The sequence below is a fragment of the Gymnoscopelus braueri genome, assembly GCF_963280865.1.
Source record: "Gymnoscopelus braueri genome assembly, chromosome: 1".
Lineage (NCBI taxonomy): Eukaryota > Metazoa > Chordata > Actinopteri > Myctophiformes > Myctophidae > Gymnoscopelus > Gymnoscopelus braueri.
Genome location: NC_137603.1, coordinates 7,893,963 through 7,915,597, shown reverse-complemented (window position 1 = coordinate 7,915,597; position 21,635 = coordinate 7,893,963). Strand labels below are relative to the sequence as shown.

At 41.1% G+C, this 21,635-nt stretch overlaps 1 protein-coding gene across 1 annotated transcript in view; it reads right to left on the bottom strand.

Moving 5' to 3' along the window:
* The window catches only part of LOC308082361 (uncharacterized protein), a 48,816-nt gene extending 28,243 nt beyond the window's left edge, over positions 1–20,573 (bottom strand). Inside the window, exons 1-11 of the mRNA XM_080424086.1 lie at positions 20,445–20,573; positions 11,930–12,143; positions 11,607–11,768; positions 10,777–10,893; positions 10,427–10,568; positions 7,608–7,645; positions 7,473–7,522; positions 7,045–7,259; positions 6,524–6,774; positions 4,434–4,553; positions 4,087–4,228 (exon numbers count right to left, since the gene is read on the bottom strand). Coding sequence (XP_080280212.1) covers positions 4,087–4,228; positions 4,434–4,553; positions 6,524–6,774; positions 7,045–7,259; positions 7,473–7,522; positions 7,608–7,645; positions 10,427–10,568; positions 10,777–10,893; positions 11,607–11,756 — 1,225 coding nt within the window. The 5' untranslated portion in view covers positions 11,757–11,768; positions 11,930–12,143; positions 20,445–20,573. The remainder of the gene's footprint in view (positions 1–4,086; positions 4,229–4,433; positions 4,554–6,523; positions 6,775–7,044; positions 7,260–7,472; positions 7,523–7,607; positions 7,646–10,426; positions 10,569–10,776; positions 10,894–11,606; positions 11,769–11,929; positions 12,144–20,444) is intronic.
* Positions 20,574–21,635: the final 1,062 nt, after the last annotated feature.

The following is a 21,635-nucleotide window of genomic DNA, read 5'->3' as shown; positions in this document are numbered from 1 at the left end:
TCTTCTTCATCGAATATGATATACTGCCTCTTCTGCCACCAAATCTATAATACCAGACAGGCGACCAGCGACTTCACGTCCCCAGTCATCACCTCGTCGATTTGCTCTCTGCATCAAACTCCTTTTCAGTTGGTCCTGGTAGACATTATCAGGTGCACGATACTGCCGAGCTCTGTCTGGATAAAAGGTAGCCACATACAGTATGTGCATGATTACATTATTTTACTTTGAGTGGAAGCCTACAATGAGGAGCAAGAAAAACAATTATCAAAATTCATTTGAATCTTACATACAAAAGACTTGCCATGGTTTCTTTTCAATGTGCCAACATTGATACCTTCATTGCAAAGGATGCAAGTATTATGGTAGATCAAGTGTGCCAGCTAGCACTTGAACTACTTGACCCAGACAATGCCCTGCGTCTTTTCTTCCTGCCTGGCCGTTGGTCTTGCTCATCTTGCTCTAAAGAATAGATTATGTTTAAAGTTTTTATTAAATTATGATGTCACTCACAACATAGAATAGGATTGAAATCTGCAAGTGGCAACTTTCATCACAGTGAAAAAAACGTACGATTTCCAGTGGATATACCTCTTGCACGACTGTATAGTTTTGCATTCCAAATGGTATCTTAGTTTGGGGTCATCTCAGTTTTTCCAGTCCTCATGTAGTCTTCTGATTAATGCTGCATCATCCACACTCTCATAATAAGACAAAATCTGTGCATAGCCTTTTTGGGTGACTTTTGAGAGCTTTTGAATCTCAGTCTCAGGACCACCACAGATGAAGCACCTTAAGCCACAAGCTACAGAATCCTCTTCCATGTTGTCTACTAAAAGACAAGTGTCATGATTGTTTAACTAATGGTTGTTCAATGTAAGCAATAGGCTAGAGAAAATTGACATCTAAATTCACAGTAATCAAAAGTTTTGCCAGCAGAGGAAAATAAATGCCAAAAAGTAGATAAACTACCGTACCTTAAAATCGTCCAGAAATATTTTCCAGGATGCAACACTCCCGCTCCTTCCCCACATGCAGACAGTGTATCCCACTGAGCATGTGCACAGTAGGTGTACACTCTTATCAAGTGTTTAGCAATATTTTATTTTTATTTTTCAGAATAGAATCAATTCAACAACACCCCAATCCCCTACCATTGATTATACACTGATTATACACTAACAAGAACCAATATACCAATATTAGATGGCCAGGGAGACATTTTTACTCAAAAATAATGGTTGGAATGGATTCAGCACCCCTGAAAACCCCTAGTTAGACACCTCACAAGACTTTTATTTCTTTTCATATTTTTCACCCAAGCACTCTGGGCTCCTTAACTTTGATTGGCTCTCCAGGATTTTCCACGAGGAGTTGGGTTTAAATAAATTGAGAGGTGATTCTAGACACCTATAAGAACACATTGGTGAAGAAAGCTATTGGTAGTAAATTTGTTCACAGATGGTCCAAACATTTTGCTAAAATTCCCTAGCTATAAGGCACTTCTTAAAGAGTCAGTTACAGCTTGCTCAGATGTTGCGGCACTGTATAATGTTGTGTCATCAGCATACATAATAGTTTTAACATTCTTTACACACAACGGTAAATCATTAGTGAAAATGGGGCAGCTACCTTGCGGAACCCCACAGTTAATAGTGTTCCAGTTTGAATAGCTACCATTAAAGAAGACTCTCTGTTGTCTCCCTGAGAGATAATGAACGAACCATGCCAATGCATTGGAGGTAAAACCATAACACTGTAACTTATCTACAAGCAAGGTATGATCAATTACATCAAATGCTGCACTGAAGTCCAACATAACAGCGCCTACTATTATTTTTATTATCCATGCATGATAACCAGTCATCACTCATTTGCTGAAGTGCAGTGCTTGTGGAATGGCCTTCCCTGTATGCATGCTGAAAGTCAGACAGTAGATTGTTATTGGAAAAGTAGTCCATGACCTGTTTAAATACTATTTTTTCTATTATTTTGCTTAGCAACGGTAAAATACTGATGGGACGGCTGTTTGGACCATTAAATGTTTTATTTTTGTCTTTCGGAAGTGGGATGATTTTAGCGTCCTTCCATACTGTTGGATGAACCCCACTGATTAAACACTGATTGAATATATGACATGGGAGTAGCTACAGAGTTAAAGGAGGAGTTCACCCAAAAAATGACTTATTTTCTATCAATTACACACCCCATGAAGCCTTGATTTCATGGATTTATTTTTGTTTTTGTGGCATTCCTAAGACAATAATTTGATGGCCGTGTGTATTTCCGGTAGGAGACACAAATAATCTACTTTGTGTCTCCTACCGGATACATTAGCCGGTAGGAGACTGGAATCAAATTATTAGCTTAAGAATGCGACAAAAACAAAAAAGAATCCATGGATTCAAGGCTTTATAGGGTGTGCAATTGATAGAAAATAAGTAATTTTTTGGGTGAACTCCTCCTTTAACCACAAGTTTGAGTATTCTACTGTCTAAGTTGTCTATACCAGAGGAAGAGGAATCTGCTTGTGACATAATTAATTTCTGAACTGTTTCTTTATCAATCTGATTAAAGTTAAAGAGACAATTTTTGTCTTTCATTATCTCTTTCTCGTGTGTGTGATAGTGAACCATCACTATAGTAACCCGACACCGGCACTGCACGTGTTGCAGCCTCGTTGTACGACGGTGTCGTGCACCAAAAATGGCAGATCGACAAGCTCACAATGCGTCGCGGACGCAAGGCATTGTGAGCTTGTACATGTAGATCTGCTATTTCCAACACACGACCCGCTGTATAAATCTAGCTTGTATGTACAACTGGCTGCAGTCATAAATCTGCATTATGATTCAAACAGACTGTAACATCCAAATCGTTGGTTCTTGAATTATTTTTTGTTTCAGTGTACCACACTGGCTGCTGTTATAATATCTGCATTACTTTTCAAGAAGAATGTAACAAACACAGTACATGTAAAATGATGATGTCATGATATACTGTATTTGGATAGGTCAAAGCTATGTTAGATCCACCTTTGCCCACTTGTAGTATTTCTTACCATAAGGTGTGCTAATACTACAGATTAATATACATTTTAAATATATATATGTATATATATGTATATATATTTGTATTTATCGGATATCGGTATCGGTTTCAAAAAAACAATATCTTGCACCTCTAAAATCCACGGGACACCACCATTTTGCATGGCCACGTCCTACTTTATCCTACTTTATAAACAATAAAATTATTTGACAAAACCGTCCAGGGGGGCAACGAACGGGTCCGCGCTGATAAAAAATTAAGTAAAACATTATGAATAATATTCATAATATTCTTTTTTATGCTAAAGATCCCTAAAAATATTATAATATTGTTGATCAAAACTAACGTGATAAAAGTTTTGGGTTCTCTTCCCTGTGTGTGTGTGTGTGTGTGTGGGGGGGGTGTCATTCACCTTTGCATTTTAGGACATTTGCAGTGTTTGAGGATGTTGCATTAGCTACTAGCTAGTACTATGGATATTAAGACACTTTTTTCAAGAAAAAGAATGAAGGCTCGAAGGGCAATGACAAGGAGGAGCTGCTAGAGGAGATGAAAGAGGAAACATTTCTCGTGCTGCCTTACTCTCCACAATGTCTTGGGCTGAGCCCCGATCGCCCCTGGGCACACATGATATTGGGCGTCATGTGACTATGAGCGGTAAACAGCTTTTTGATATTCCATATCGTTTGCCTGTAATTGGCTTCTCACATTTGTGAGAGGGGCCTATTTCTTACAACCAATACAATAGACCAATTATTTGTTTACTAACATTGAGACTGGATGCACAGGTGATTTGTTTCATGCAATCAATTCTCAACCTGTTGTTTTAGGGTGCGCTGGTTTCAGCACACCCCGACCACCTCTTGTGTGTTGGCTAGTGAGGCGCGTCCTAGCGAGACCTGACAGAATGGGTTTCATTTGGAGCATTTTGGAGTTTGTGTTGATCTCAGGGAAGATAGAAGATAAAGTTTGAATGTGGAAAAGATGTAACACTACATCCCATAATTCAGTTAAACTGAATAACTCTGCCTTTACCTTTCAGTGTAATGTGATACTCCCAGGCTGTGGCATCGTCAGGTCCCAGTAATTGCAAGGAGACTTCTTCTGCATTGAGATCCAAGTTCACCTCAAATGATGCTTGGTAATATATTCCAAAGTCTAAATAATATAGGACTGTCTGAAAACATAGATAACCATTATTTAGATAACTCTTGTATTGGATTACATTAGTAGTGCTAGCAATTATAATACATAATAATAAATAATAATAATAATAATAATAATAATAATACTTGCAGTAGTAGTGGAAGTGTCAGGACCGTTTTACTGACTCATATTGTTTTAACACATGATAAACTGATAGTAGTTTTAATGTGTGATACCTTTGGTTGTACTTTATGTGAAGTAGGTCTACATTGCAGTCTGTAGTGTTGGTCTGGGATGAGAAGACAGTTGGGGTTCTCGATGTATACTTTTTTGTAATCTTTATGCTGTGCCATCACCTACAATGAAACCAACACATATTGACCAGATGGTTCAATCATAACGTCTGGTACGTGTCCAGATTTTTCAGGCTTCTTTACCAGTTACCATCAGAGTGTTCTTCAGTACTGTAGTACCACCTGGTATGGATGTCTGTCTGTAGCCTTAAAGTCACAACTGCACACAACATTTGTTCAAAGATGGTTGGACAACCACTTCAGAGGCTCTATACATCTGCGTATAATAACAGTATGCTAAGGTTGGCAAGGAATATCACTTCAAACACTAGCCATGTTTTGTATGGAGAATATAGGTTGCTGCCTTCAGGAAGGAGATACAGTGGCCCCCATTTATCAACGGAGCGTATAAGCCGGCGTATATTTTTCCATATATTCGGCCGTACACCAACGTCGAAGTCACATTTATCAACGCATCCTACACAGTCGATCCGAGAGTACATTTGGTCCCAGCCTTGATAAATGTCACGGCTGAAACCGAGCGTCATTTAAATAACACGCCCTTAAATATTCTGGAAACACCCCGATTTTACGACATGAAGAACCGAAAAGAAAGAGTTTCGCCGGCTCGCCTCGCCTCGCTACCTGTCAAGTCACACACACGCACACGCACACGCACACGCCTCTCTCTCTCTCTCACACACACACACACACACCCGCCCAACTGTGTCTTTCATAATCCGTTACGGTACAATCTTTGTCAGTCACGTAGGCTTGTAGCCTACATGAATGACATATTATGATACCAATCACATCGCCATGAATGGAATACGTTTGTATATTTATTTACCCCATACCGAGCAGTGCGCGTTCGAGTTACACTAAAGCAGTCATGTAGGCTATATTCCCCATGAGACTCGGGCGGTCTGCAGACTGCAGTGATCCCGTGCCGCCACCCACGTTATAAGAGATTGGAGCATCAGTTTTATATCCTTAAACCAGCCAGATTGTAGCCTATATAACTCTCTATGACGTAACTCCATATCATAGGTCATAGGACAAGCTACTGTAAGATTGTAGACCTCACTGTCCATGAAAAGATGACCGCGGGACTCCCGACCGCGGGACTCCCGACCGCGGGACTCCCGACGCAAAACCGCTTGTATATTTTCAAAATAGCAGATCTACAAGCTCACAATGCGTTGCGAATGCGATGCGACGCTTGTGAGCTTGTAGATCTGCTATTTTCAATGCAGCCAGATCTGCAATCTTATCTGAATGACTGTTAAAGCAGTTTGTTTAAATTACTTTATAAAATGTTATATTTTCACAGGGATTATTTTATAGTGTAGATATACATTTAGGAGTGGATTATGTGTCCAGATGCCTGTCAGACAGTCAGACAATGTTGCTCTAGAATGGAATAAACGGGTGCAGCCAAAGTCAACAACTGCTCTCTACCAGACGTGAGATTTCAGCGTACGGTAGGATGAAGCCCACGTCAGGATATATTGATAAATGCCGAAAGGATCTCGCCGTACGCCCATTATTTGGGCTGCACCACGTTGATAAATGAGGGCCAGTATTCCAACATACAATAAGGTCAAACTGAAGAGGTCCTTTGTCCATCAGTCAACATTGAGGCTTAATCAGGAGTTTTAGGCCAGGGGTAGGCTGAGTGGTGGACATTGCTCTTGTCTTTATATGTCCTTATGTATGTATTTTTAGTTTTGTTTTTTTGTGTTATGTCAAATGTATGTACGGTTTATGTGTTGCATACATGGCTGCTGGGTCGGAAGACACATTTCAGTGTGAACTGACAATAAAGTATTATCGTATCGTATCAATACCAGGGTATTTTGACATTGCTCTTTTGTCCTTACTACTATGAACTTGAATTGGTTTCAAATGTGCCCGCACCTACAGACTAGCCTCCGGTTGTATTTTCAGAATCCATTTCACTGTTAAATACATTAAGTCTAAAGAGCTTCAAACTTTGAGATGCTATCTACTTAGCAGATAACTAATTTCACCTTGTCTAAAATCACATTGCGCGGCAGCAAAAGTACACTCAGTTGCTGTGTCCGACGTCCCGGTGGGTCAAGGAGCAGCAGAACTTGACTTGGCACCGGTCGATTTTGTGTCAAGTAATCCTTAAGCTTCATCAGGAGCCCAAAGAGAGACAGGTGGGCCACATTTACAACCACATGAGTCTCTGTCATTTTCTGTGGTTTTGAAACGTCTAACCCCTCATCTGAGATGTGGGCCACAGACAGGTCATCATCTGTGAAAGGTTTTTGAAACATTAGAGATTCCATTAATTTCATGCTAAAGAACACATAAAAAGGAATTGATTGATGATTCTCTATTTAAAAACATGCCTAAACAAACTTAGTTCAACAGAAAGGCATATCCATGATTATGAGTCTGTTGTAAGATACTTTGATCAAATGCCATACTAATATATTGGATTACAACATAATTGTCTGGTATACTTTATCACTTTGAACAAGACACAGAAAATGATTGGAAAATGAGAAGAGCAGCTCCTCACCGGATGTGGTGTCACAGCGTGGCAGTTGTAGCTGGCAGACAGTCTTCTGAGGACACTTGATGTCAAACAGAGGACCTGCAGGAGTCCCTCCTGTTGACTGAAGCCATGTTTCCTCCCACTGAACAGCCCTGTAGACGACTTCTCCTTCCCCTGTTGTTTTAAACCCCAACCCTGTCACAATGCACTGGAACAGCCCCGCCCCGGGGAACTGGAACCTGTGACACAAATCAAACATTTTAAATGATAGCATCGGTTGACTTCATTAGGTGTCATGTTGCATCAAGTTCACTTACAATGCCAGTGGTTGGTTCATACAGTAGGTTGATAGAAACAACATGTTAGTGGAAACAGGAAGACTCTGTGGTGAGTGATCAGCTTTAAAGACACAGCTTCTACATCTATAGAGGAAGATGTTTAGGATGACTTACCTGTATTCATTGGCTGACTGTTCTGTGAGCACGCTGGGGGAAAAACTGGTCTGAAAGACAGAAAGCAGTGAGGAAACAATCAGTAACTGTCCCAATGTTCAATCTGTGTGATTATTAAGCAGTAGTATTACTCACAATGTCCATGTTTGAATGATCCACCACATCAGAGGAGTCTAGAATGACACACACACACACACACACACACACACACACACACACACACACACACACACACACACACACACACACACACACACACACACACACACACACACACACACACACACACACACACACACACACACACACACACACACACACACACACACACACACACACGTGTGTCAGAGTTTGACACTAAGGACTGGTGAATTGCCCGGGGCAAGTAAAAATTAAGTGTGGGCAATAAATCCCATCATTTGCCTTTTCCATTGTACTTTTTAGCGGCAATTACAGTACAGCACTTATAACAATCATTCTGTTCTTTAACATGACTGTTGTCATGCTCTCAGACTGGGTTTAACACATTCATTAGTTCTATAAGTGCACTGTTTTTGTACCATAGCGGGGTAATGCCCAAGTGTGAGGCTTTAGGTCTTTAGGTCTCTCTCTTTACTTCAAATTACGCAATTTATTCATTTGGTCGGGACAGTGCACATTGATGAACACAAGACAGGTGTAATACATACACATGAGCAAGTTTGAAGATGCTGGATTTAGTGAAGGCTACTTTCCATCCGTAGTCCCCCCCCCCCCAAAAAACAAGAAACTAGAAAAAGTGCTCCTCGGAGCACAGGTCTCCGCCAGGTCAGGTAGGTTATTGTGGCCTCCTGGTGGCGCTATAATAGGGCAATGTGAAAAGGGTGACATTTGCTCCTCAACATAGTGTGAATGTGCGTGCAGTTTGACCGCAATCGGACGCTGCGTTCATGATTTGCGGCATTTTGTTCAAAACAAGCCACTACTGCAAACTTTAGATGTCAATCTTAGTCAATCAGGATGGAATATGAAAAATCAAACACATCCGTCTTGATCACATGACTATAGAGATCATGTGTACCGATTTGCGTGAAATTCGGATAAAATCGGAAGGAGTAATATAAAAAAATGTGTTTTATATAAGTCGGCCTCCTGGTGGCACTATAAAAGGCAGATGTGAAAAATGCAGGGCAAAGGTTTTTCCTTGACCTCTAGGGAGAGCGCTTACAAAGTTTTACACAGATCGGTGCAGTTATAGGTAAAAACACGAATCGGCCTGTTATAGCGCCACCATTTGATGATGCTGATTTGAAAATTTGTGGCATTTCTTTCTCGGCATAGTGGAAATATGCGTGCAAAATTTCAATGAAATTGCATGCTGTGTTTATGATTTGAGGCATTTTGTTCAAAACGGAGCACTCCTACAAACTTTGGAAGCCATTATTAGCCAATCAGGATGGAATATGAAAAATCTGAAAGACCCTTTTCGTTTAATGACTACAGAGATACTGTGTACCGATTTGCGGGATTTTTTGACAAAATCTGTAGGAGTACTGTCAAAAAATATGTTTTGCACAAATCGGCCTCCTGGTGGCGCTAAAAAAGGCCCATGTGAAAAATTTGGGGCAGAGGTTCTGCTGTGGCATCCAGGAAGTGTGTGTGCACAGTTTCACTGCGAGCAAGCCAACGGTGCCGGAGATTAGCTGTCCACAGACAGAATGACGGACGGACGGACGGACGGACGGACGGACACACGGACGGACAGGGGGCAAAACATACTCTCTCGCCATGCCTTTCGGCCTGGCGGAGACAACAATACAGACATTACAATATAACAACGAAACATAAGTTAACAACAACACTCAAAGTACATCAACAATAGGCATGTATTACATTTGTATTTAGAGTGGGCCTAGTCTATAAAAAAATATATACGTGATCACGTATCTTTTAACCACTGTTTTAATTGTCATTTGAAGAATGAGAATGTGGGGCTCTCCCTTAGGGTAACTGGGAGACGGTTCCAGTCTGAAAAACGTTTGATAGAGAGGACATTTTGTCCAAAGGTGATCCGCCTACATGTGGACCTCTCGCAGTCCCCTCTGGAGTCCCTCTTCCTACAAATATAATATTTTAGGGGAGGGGGAACAGTCCATCTAGACATTTGTAGATAAAACAGGCACTTTTTAAAGTTCTAAAATTATCACGTGGTGTTTTTTTTTTCCAGAATGTTACCGTGATGGCATGAGTTGGGTTTCTTATCAAACACTTTAATGGCTCTGGCACCGGGTTTGGTGGTTGTGGCACCAGCAAATGACCAGTTTTGAAACATTTTGAAACATCGATATGCTACTCAAAAGGAGACATAATTTTGCTGGCTGGAAAGCTTCATGAAATCTATAATATTAACTCCTATACAAGCAGAATGTTAAGAAAGAAAGGTGCCTTTGCATTTTCTATATGAAGGCATAATTTGTGTTTTAACAATGTTTCACTCATGAGCTAATTGGCCATGAAAATCTGTGAATATACTTTTTTTCTTGTAAGTAATTTTATTAAGCATTATTAAGAATTTATTGTAGGCTATTTAGAGTAGCAAGTTATTTTTACCCCTTTTTTCCCAGTTGAGACTAATGACATCCAGTTGTCCTGGGGACATAAAAACAATATGTATTTTGGACAAAAATGTATCTCCCCTTGGATGTAGTCGGGACAACAGATTATTTTTGAGCGCCATTTTCACTGTGCAAACATTGCCCAAACTTGCAGTACGGAACCACTGCATGAGACCCACAAAAATATAATCATGTTTACGTAATGCTTTTAAAATTACCACAAGTAATTTCCCAGACCATCCTCCTCAGGTAGACCTTGCTGTTTGGCTGTTTTGAGTGGCCAAACAGCATTGGCCACGCCTCCAGGTAAAAAGATTTTACACTAAATACCATAATTCAGTTGAATAACTCTGCCTTTACCTTTCAGTGTAATGTCTCTCTGCCAGATTATGTCATCGTCAGGTCCCAGTAATGTCAATGAGACCTCTTTTGCATTGACGTCCAACATCACCTCAAATGATGGATGGTAATGTGGTCCATAGTTACGATCAAATGTGCTAACCTGAAAACAGAGATAACTATTAGTTCGATAAATATTGAATTATTGTATTGGAATACTGTAGTACTGCTAGCAATAATAATAATAATAATAATAATAAGTGTAATAATAATAATAATAATAATAATAATAATAATAATAGTAGTACTTCAGCAGTAGTGGACATGACAGGACCATTTTACTTGTTTTAACAAAACTCAAGTTTTGATACCTGTGGTTGTACTGCATGTGAAGTAGGTCTACATTGCAGACTGTAGCGTTGGTTTTGGGTGAGAGAACAGTAGGAGACAGTGTTGATGAGTCCATCCTCTGCATACTGTGCCGTCAACTACAATGACACCAACAACAACATGACCAGATGGTTCAATCATAATGTCTGGTACGTGTACATATCTTTTCAGGCAAAGTCCACAGGCTTCTTTCCTGGTATTTGTTACCATCAATATCAGGGTATTTTGACATTGCAATTTTTTACTATAAACTACTACTATAAACTTGCATTGATTTGGTTGTCAGAATTTGACAACCAATTCAATGTTCCCACACCTACAGACTAGCCTCTGGTTGTATGTTCTAAATCAGAATCCATTTCATACATACTTCTCATCAAACTATATTAAAGTACAACAATACTTGGCAAATTGAGGTACTCTTCTTTAATGTTTCAATATCACAAAAAATTCTAAACATCATCGGGGGGCCCTATAAAAAAGCAATAACATAATAACACCTGATGTAGGCAAAATCTGTGAAAGATGTGGGAATTGTTAACAAAGAAATCCAAAAATAAATAAACAATGGAGCTGGGAACTTCTTCTTTGGTCCACCCATTCCTGGGACATGTGAGCCTTGTCCAGTGGAGGCACAGTCTCCCTATATGACTGACAACTGTGGGAGAGCCCAACCGATTTAAAAAAAACTCTCTATCACTAACGTTGTGTGAAAATCACCCAATCAGCAACTCACATAACCATAATTGTGTGGGTGAAAATCACCTGACGTTAGTGTTCTAGTTGGTTAACAGAGAACAGAGCATTTTACCTCTTCGATAGGCACACTGCCCGGTAGCAAAAATACATTCAGTATCTGTCTCTGACGTCCCGGTGGTCGAAGGAGCAGCAGAACTTGACCACGAGTTGGTGCTACACCTAAGTGCTCCTTAATCTTCCTCAGGAGCCCAAAGAGAGACATGCCTATAACAAACTTAATTCAGCAGAAAGGCATATCCATGATTATGAGTCTGTTGTTGACTTTGATCAAATACAATACAAAAATATTGGATTTCAACATCCTGTTTGTTATACTTGATCACTTTGAACAAGAAACTTGAAACTGATTGGACGATGACAAGAGCAGTTCCTCACCAGGTGTGATGTCACAGTATGGCAGTTGTAGCTGGCAGACAGTCTTCTGAGGACATTTGATGTCAAACAGAGGACCTGCAGGAGTCCCTCCTGTTGACTGAAGCCATGTTTCCTCCCACTGAACAGCCCTGTAGACGACTTCTCCTTCCCCTGTTGTTTTAAACCCCAACCCTGTCACACTGCACTGGAACAGCCCCGCCCGGGGAACTGGAACCTGTGACACAAATCAAACATTTTAATTGATAGCATCGGTTGACTTCATTAGGTGTCATGTTGCATTAAGTTCACTTACAATGCCAGTGGTTGGTTCATACAGTAGGTTGAATAGAAATGTTAGTGGAAACAGGAAGACTCAGCTGTGGTGAATGATCAGCTTTAAAGACACAGCTTCACAAACACAAACTGGTCTGAAAGACAGAAAGCAGTGAGGAAACAATCAGTAACTGTCCTGATGTTCAATCTGTGTGATTATTCTGTAGAAAAGCTGGTTTTACTCAATGTTTTTGTCCATATTTGAATGATCAACCTCATCAGAGGAGAGTCTAGTCTAGAACCACACACACACACACACACACACACACACACACACACACACACACACACACACACACACACACACACACACACACACACACACACACACACACACACACACACACACACACACACACACACACACACACACACACCACATTTGAAGTATGTATTTATGTCCACATAAACAGAAGTACAAGAATGCCTTGTACAAAGGACAAACACTGCCAGTGCAGTCAGATAATGGGAAAACAGACAGTTACAAAGTGCATATAAGGCAGAACATTGTTACATACAATAATGTTGGCATACTTGTCAAACACAGCAGACAGTGTTAAAGAAAAAAGACAGGCAATAAAACCCATCAGTTGCAAGGCTTTTATTTCCTGCCTTGGTTGAACCAGTCTAATTTGGAGCAGGGCTCCAGACTGTGACAAAAAAATTGCACGTTTAAATTGAATGTGATAACATTGGTTCGAGCTCATGATGATTATTAGGTTGCTTTGATGCACGGGTACTGCGTTATCCATTAATGGTTGTGTTTTACTGGCTCAGTTGCACCTCTCCCTGCCTGCACTTTCACCATCAGTGAAAAGTCCAGGACATTTTTGTGTTATCCTTTTAGCCTTAATGTCTGACTGTACCACGTGCTGTTAAAGACGGGGTGCCGTGATTTTCAGTGATCCCCCCCCCCCCAAAACATAATCATCAGGTATTATGGTTATACTAGGAGGAAGATTTTTTTCAAAAAAGTTTACAGAAAATGTTAAAAATTATGTTTTTATGTGGACACGCCTCCAGTTCATTAAGTATACCTGGTTCTCACCTTAGCACCTCCTCCACCACCTTAGCACCACCCACCTGTCCTAGTCCCTCCTCCTCCTCCTGCCCACACCTGTTGTGTTATGATAATGAGGGGGAGGGTATGTTTTTACTATGTCACTAAAGCGCTATTTATCTATTGGCACGTTTGACCCTCAAGGTTTCAGCCTTAAAGGGATATTTCACTTTCAAATAAAATAAACATTAAAAAAAAATATTAAAAAAAAATGAAAGAAGTTATGGCAAAATCACGGCCCCCTCACACATTAGTAGGACACTCTAATGCGTGAGGGGGCCGTGATTTTTCCATTACTTTTTTCATTTATTTTTAATATACTTTTTAAATGTTTATTTTATTTGAAAGTGGAGTATCCCTTTAACACCATAAAAACACCATCAGGGGGCTTAATGAAGTTCTATCAACCTCATAGACACATGAAATACAGAAAAAGTGCAAAACCATGGCACCACCTCTTTAACATTTCTGACTAATAAAGTATTCAATTAAAATATTCAAGTGCATGTGTATGTGTACGTAGCGGCACATAGGCTATAATAACGCTCGTTATAACAATAATTCTGTTCTTTAACATTATTGTTGTCATGCTCTCAGACTGGATATAACACATTCATTAGTTCTATAAGTGTACCATAGCGGGGTAATGCCCATATGTGACCTTTAGGTGTTATTGGTGTCATCTGGTTATTTTGAACCATCCTACTAAAATTGTTTTTGCTGGATAGAAAGCATCATGAAATGTATAATATTAACTCCTAAGCAAGCATAATGTTGATAAGCCTTTTTCTATGTAAAGGCATCGTTTGTGTTTTAACAATGTTTCACTCATGAGCTAGTTGGCCACAGAACATTTTATCTGTGAATATGAATGTCCAACTTTACTTACTTTTTAATGAGTTGTTTTGTTTTTTTAAAAAGGCTATTTAGAGTACCAATTATTTTTACCCATTTAAGTCCCAATTTAGTCATTTCTGTGTAGCCAGTAGCCACTGCTGTTGTACTTGTATCCTACTTGTGGCAAGAGACCACGGCACGAGACCCACAACAAATATAAGAATGTTTACATAATGCTTAATAATATTACCGCAGGTAATTAGTGTGGTTACCCTAACAGGGCAACCAGACTATAGTACTCTTCCGACTTTATAATTCTTTTTAGATTCTTTCTTTATTTTGGCACGCTATTTCTCCCAGTTTATTTTTCCCACACTCGTGCCATATGTCAAATTGACCGGCTTCACCGAGAATCGATGTCTTGTACTTTGCTAAGAGATTGGTTACATAGTTTAATTGATATTGATTTACTAGTGCATTAAATGTCCCCAACCACTTTAATGGGAAAATGAAAAAACTCCCATTCAAGTATTTTTTTCTCGGAAACCATAAGGGCTAGAGTTACAAGACTTTGAGGATAGGTTCATAATTTATTGCCAAATTATTACAAAAATAATTACACCAGTCGGCCTCAAGGTGGCGCTATAACAGTCCACTTTACCTTTTGGCCTATAACTCTTGAACCTTAGGTCGTAGAATAAAAACATCTTTTCCCCTGCATTCCTTGGGTCATGACGCAACTCCCCATATAAGCCACGCCCATTTGCGTCTGGATAGATTTTTGAATTTTCTTCAAAACACGCTTTTAGCTCCTCTTCCCACATATTTTGTCCAAAAGAAAATCGGTACACATGATCTCTGGACCCATGCGATAAACATATGCAAGCGGAATTATGATAGTCCATACCGTTCGTCCGTAATTGGCTTCCAAATTTAGTGGCCCGTTTTACAAAAAATGACAAAAATCATGAACGAAACGTCCGGTCAATCCCAAATTTAAATCACATGTCAAGGTTGGTTTACTCAACGACTCCCCAAAAGCATTTCCACTTTGATCCATAGGGGGCGCTACAAATACACGAAATGTAACCGTTTGATGCAAAAACATGTATTTGGGGGGGATCAATCCTCTCAAAATGAAATACAAGTGATCTCAGGAGTGACGTGACTATAGACTAATCCACAGACACGCTGCCTGTAGGCGGCCATTGCTGCGGTGTCACCGTGCGGAGCGTTGACACCGCAGCTATGGCTGCCTACAGGCAGCGCGTCTGTGGATTCGTCTATACAATTGTGCCGTTACATTTGTGGGAGGGGCCTGTTTCTTTAGTGGGAGGGGCCTATTTCCTCAAATCAAAACGGCACGTGTCACGAACGCGGGATCCGATCGGCACCATATTTGAATCGCACGTCGTCGACCCGCGACCGGCGTCGGCGCAACCACACTTTGCAATTTCCCAGAATTGCGACGCGTCTAGTTACCCAGATGATCCTCAGGTAGAACTTTCTAGATATAGTGAAGAAGCTATTTGAAGAGAATACAAGATGGAGAACATACATACAGTCAAACTGGTTCTGCATCCAATGTTAGTCGAAACTAGCTGATCTACAAGCTCTGGAGATTACTAACCTCGCATCACCAGTCTTTCCACCTCGGGGAAAGCCTGGTATTCGTTATTAATGGCCCGTGTGATCCGGTCTACGCCACGCCTACTGAAAAAAAAAGAAGCAATTCTATTTCCTGAAGTTGCAGGTTCCGGTTTGGCGAAGCCGCTTTGTTTTGGTTCCCCCCGTTTGTTTCCCCAATCCCTATTTAAATGGAATAGAATTTCCCTGTGGGATAACAAAGGTAGACAGATGCTAAATAGTCTCCTGAAAGTACACTCACATTTATATTTATTTTGTATCTTAAAAATAAGCTAAACTACGCCACATCAAGGATTTTTATTAGGTAGGCCCTATTACAATGCCCTTGATCGCGGCCGGAGTTATTATGGGGTGAGGTCTTTCCGGGTTCCGGCCGCCTGATGACGTGGATGACGCGCTTGGTGACGTAGGGTTACTTACGCTCCCGACCGGATCACAAACCCGAAAAACGTATGGATCCCAGGCTAGGAGATTACTTACAAAGCTTGGTGACTCCTTTCTATAGACTGACAAGACGGGACTTTTTTTTTCTTTTCCTTAACAATATGGACTCACCTGCCATGTTATAAGGATCAGCCCCAATGTGTACTGTGCTCTAAGGTTCTGACACACACCATTGCCAATTAGAATGGAATCTAAAACAAGTCTGAGTATCTGACAGATACATTGTGACCACGTGACCACAGAGCATTTACACTCATCTATTTTACAATTGGCAAAGTGCACATGCGCCGTTGACAATTTGGATGTGGTAGTGTGTCTGCTCGCGCGCGCACGAGCCTCGCACGAGCAACCCCAGTGCACGAGCCTAGCCGCACGGGTGCCTCTGTGTCGGATGCGCGCCCTCATCGTACACACACACAGCATTAGCTGCTAACGTGGCCTGCAACTTGGATTCTGTTGCTGCTGGTTGTTAATGCAGCCTGCTAATAGTGTCTAAAGCATGTATGTGAATGTTTATGTCCATTACTGTGTTGCCGTTAGTTGGGTTACATGACTAATAGCCAAGCGCTGCCTATAATGAGCCGTTAGCGTGTAGCTAAGCTAACGAACGAGTGACTTTAGCATGCGGTTAATGCTAACGCTGTTGTCGTGACTAAAACGGCTATGTTACACATCCTACCAACAACCTGTATGAACGTTAGTCTGGTAAATGTCATCAATTGTACCTAATTAGCCCGTTAAAGCAGGGGTCTTCAACAGGGGGTCCGGGACCCCTAGGGGGTCCTCAGAGTTGCTACAGGGGGTCCGCCAAATCTCTGTGTGATAGGATCATTGTTTTTTACATTAACCACTTCTTGAACCCTAGCATCCCTATTCTAAGGACAACTTTAGCCGAAAATAGCCGATCTACAAGCTCACAACGCCTCGGAGCTTGTAGATCTGCTATTTTCGGCAAAGAGGGAAAAAAGAGCAGACCAAGTACAGAGTGAAAGTTAACTAAGTATTGATGGTTTAAGTCGTTAAATGTCTGAAAATACACATTAATATGAATCCAACATCTATGAAAAGCTTTAATCTGCAACACAATTTTATGTAATATATAGTGGGGGTCCCTGCTTCATCTCTCTCTCAGTTAGGGGGTCCTTGGCCTGAAAAGGTTGAAGACCCCTGGTTTAAGTCGTTAAATGTCTGAAAATACACATTAATATGAATCCAACATCTATGAAAAGCTTTAATCTGCAACACAATTTTATGTAATATATAGTGGGGGTCCCTGTTTCATCTCTCTCTCAGTTAGGGGGTCCTTGGCCTGAAAAGGTTGAAGACCCCTGCGTTAAAGAGTTTCATTTTAGTGTATTTCGTGGGTTTTTGGGACACAATGTAACGGCAGCGACTTGTTGCTGCACCATCACAGGGCATCATGGGAAATGTAGTAATTTCTGCTAATTTTGGTTCTACTGTGTTAAAGGGATATTTCACTTTCAAAACAACTGTGTGGTGAATGTTGTGTGTGGTGTTGATGTTTGTTGTGTGAAGCTTAATGTCAGAGTGTTTGTGTTGGAGCGCCTCAGTGCGGCTGCAGAGTTCATGTGCAACATCTTGCATGCGTGGCTGTGGCTTTACAGTTTTCCTTCGCCGTGTCTGTAGGTCACCCCCAGGGACCCCCAAGGGTCTCCAGGGACCCCTAAGGGGGGGGGGGGGGGGGGACCGCAGACCTCCCTTTTTTTTCTTTTTTTTTTTATCCCATGATTTTGTACCCCCAAACGCTATTTTCTTTTGCGGGGGGGGGGGGGGCCTGCCAAGTGGGCCCGCGTAGCGGGCCGAACTTCTAGTTTGTTACAATTCATTCATTAGTTAAAGCAGGTGTTTGCATGTGTGATGTTTCACTGTGGATGCTTTTATTACCTTTGCCCTGTGAGTGTAATCTGAGCCATCAGAGTTCATAACCCCAGGCGCTAGGCTCTGGGACTAGACAGGTCTGTTTCACAGTTCTGTGTGTTTGTGCATAAACACAATGAGAATAGGGTGTGGGCAGTGGACGACTTGAGGCTTTAAACTTACCAGAGACTATTTTCTACAGCTATTAATTATATTATCATAAGTGATCAGTTCTGCAACAAAGATTCAAGGTCATTATGATTATGCATGCACTTCATGGTATCACAACACCTCCAAGGCCTTAAAAACAAGGCTCCAAACATCCCAAAACAAACTTGTAAGGCTACTTCTTGGCCTCAATCACAAAACCCATCTAACCCCTGCTCATTTTGCTAGGATTGGATGGCTTAGGGTTGAGGACAGAGTACAGCAACTTGCTATGGGCCTGGTCTTCAAGATACACCACAACATTGGGATCCCCCTGTATTTGTCAAAATACTTCCAAAATGTTAATGAAGTCCATGATCATAACACCAGAGGCAGCTCCACAAATCATGTTCAACCCAGATTTGGCTCAACTAAGGGAATGAACTCGTTCTCATGCTATTCATCAAAAATGTGGAATGCCCTACCAAAAGGAGTAAAGGAGTGTAAAACCCTACTCACTTTCAAAACTGCCCTAAAGATACACCTTCAGGAGGCTGCAATTCGAAAATGGCCCCTGTCCAAGTCTTAACCTACCGCCTCCCCCTCCTTCATTTTCCTCTTTTGTGTATTTTTTTCTCTCTTCATACCAGTAACCTGAAAGCTGATTGTAGCCTATGACATTCTGTATAGTAGTGTGTATATCTGTCTGCCTCTTATATTTCATCATGATTTGTGTGCATGGGGTTCTCATCTTAAACAAGCTTAGTGCTTAATGAGAGTTCCAGTTTAGTAGACCTTGTATTGTGAATTTGTACTTCCATGTACTGTTATGTACTGTCATGTACTTTTCTCATGTCTTACTAAATAAACTACATCAATCAATCAATCAATCAATACCTTCATTTACAGAGCTACTGTAGATAGTCACTAAATGAGGAAAAAGAGGTGGAGGTTTGAGTGAGAGAGAGAGAGAGAGAGAGAGAGAGAGAGAGAGAGAGAGAGAGAGAGAGAGAGAGAGAGAAAGATCGTAAGAGAGAGCGAGAGTGAGAGAGAGAGAGAGATAGCGCAAGAGAGAGAGAGAGAGAGAGCGAGCGAGCGAGAGTCACTGGTGTCAGCGTGTGTGGCTTGTAACAAAAAAGGAAGAGAGGGAGAAAGTGAAACAGAGAAATGTTGTTAAAGTAAAAGAGTGAAGAATAATCTCATATCATACTAGCTGTAGAATACAACTCTCGTAGACGTATTTATGATTCTGACGTTTTCAATCTACGAGAGTTGTAGGGTTCACCCCCCATGGACACAGGGACTTTCAGCACTATACCCCGTAGACACTCACCCCATACATACAAATTGAAAATAAATGTGCTTACCCCGACGCCCCAAATGTTAACTCTCGCTACGGGGTAGTAGTTTAATGTAATAATCCATATATCTTTCAATAAAAAAGTGTTTTAATGCCGTCTGTGGCCGATTCTGTCGGAAGTTCCCAATGGGCGGTAGTGACGGGTCTAGCTGTAGTATACAACCCTCGTAGACGTATTTATGATTCTGACGTTTTCAATCTACGAGAGTTGTAGGGTTCACGCCCCATGGAGACCTGGACTTTCTGCACTATGCCCCGCAAAGTACTCCAAACGTGTACACATTGAAAATAAAGGTGCTTACCTCAAAGCCCCAAATGTTAACTACTTCTACGGGGTAGTAGTTTAATGTAATAATCCATATCTTTCAATAAAGAAGTGTTTTAATGCCGTCTGTGGCCGATTCTGTCGGAAGTTCCCAATGGGCGGTAGTGACGGGAAGTGAGGGGGCGCATCCGGTGAAAATCCGGAATTACACTCAATGTAAACAGGAAGTAAACGAGGGTGAAACAAATGGCGTTCGGCCACAGACGCATTAAAACACTTCTTTATTGAAAGATATGGATTATTACATTAAGCTACTACCCCGTAGCGAGAGTTAACAATTGGGGCTTGAAGTTGGGGGTAAGCACCTTTATTTTCAATTTGTACATGTTTGGAGTGTCTACGCCTACGGGGCATAGTGCTGAAAGTCCCTGTGTCCATGGGGGAACCCTACAACTCTCGTAGATTGAAAACGTCAGAATCATAAATACGTCTACGAGAGTTGTATTCTACAGCTAATATCATACAGTCATACAGTTATATTATAATTGTTTCCTGGTATTCTTACCTGGTGAATTCAGCTCAACACATCAAGTTAAAGAGTCTGTAGTCTGATAGTTGTTCATTGTCTGGTTGTTGTTTTGTTAAAGCTTTAGATGTCAAAGTAAACAAGGTCCATGGTGGTTGGTAAATAAAGTGTTTCTATCCCAATGTGTGTCTTCCTGAGAGAGAGAGAGAGAGAGAGAGAGAGAGAGAGAGAGAGAGACGAGGGCTGTGTGGCTGAAGCCCAGGAACTCTTTTATCAACCAATCACCTCACAGTCTTCATGCCTTGGCATGTATAGAGACACACGGCCGGAAGCGGAAGGCCTACAAATCCACGCCCACTTTTGACACTCGGGGTCCGTTAGAAAGATGAACTGCAGCTCTCAATGCAATCTCTATGAGAGGCATTGTAAAATACCGTCATTTCACTGGTTAACTACTGAGGCTGTAGCGATTTTTTTTGTGTTCTAATAATCTGTCCCATTTGTTTAATTTGTCCTTTTTAATGTCCCATATCTTTCATCTTGATATACTACCCACAATATACTATAATATACTCCATCAGTATGTCAAAACCGCTAGCATCGGAGATCCAGAGTTTAAGTGGTCGCATCACGGACGCGTCCCTTGAGGTTTTCAATACCCAGAAAACTGGCGAAAGTGGCCGTTTTCAATAGGTTTTGGTCATTATCTCTGGAACAGAAGGTCCAATCTGCTCAGTTCAAAGCTTGTTGGATGCGTGACTTTGAGGACAATAAGCACGCAATGACACATTTTCGGGTTATTTTTTTTTTTAGGGGAGGCGAGACCTTAGTTGGGCAGGCGACCGCCTCTCCTGCCTCTACAGTGGGTACGCTGTCGGTCGGCGCTCGGCGCTCGTAAAGACAGTGATGTCACTGAAATGCCTGTCTGCTGTCTACCCTCTGCTGTGTTAGCATTATGGGTAACTCGTTAAAGTGGCAAATTAAATGTGAAACACATCAACTATTAAGAAAACAAGAAGATATGTTGACAAAGACACTCCATACATTTGGAAACATATTTTTATTTAAATCAATATCGTCTCCAGTTAATGTAGGAATATTTCAAAAGTAGGCTAATTCTCATATCCTCTCATAGGGATTGCATTGGCAGCTGCAGTTCATCGTTCTAACGGACCTCGAGTAGCGGCGCTGTCTCAAAAGTGGGCGTGAAATTTGTAGTCCCCGTGTGTC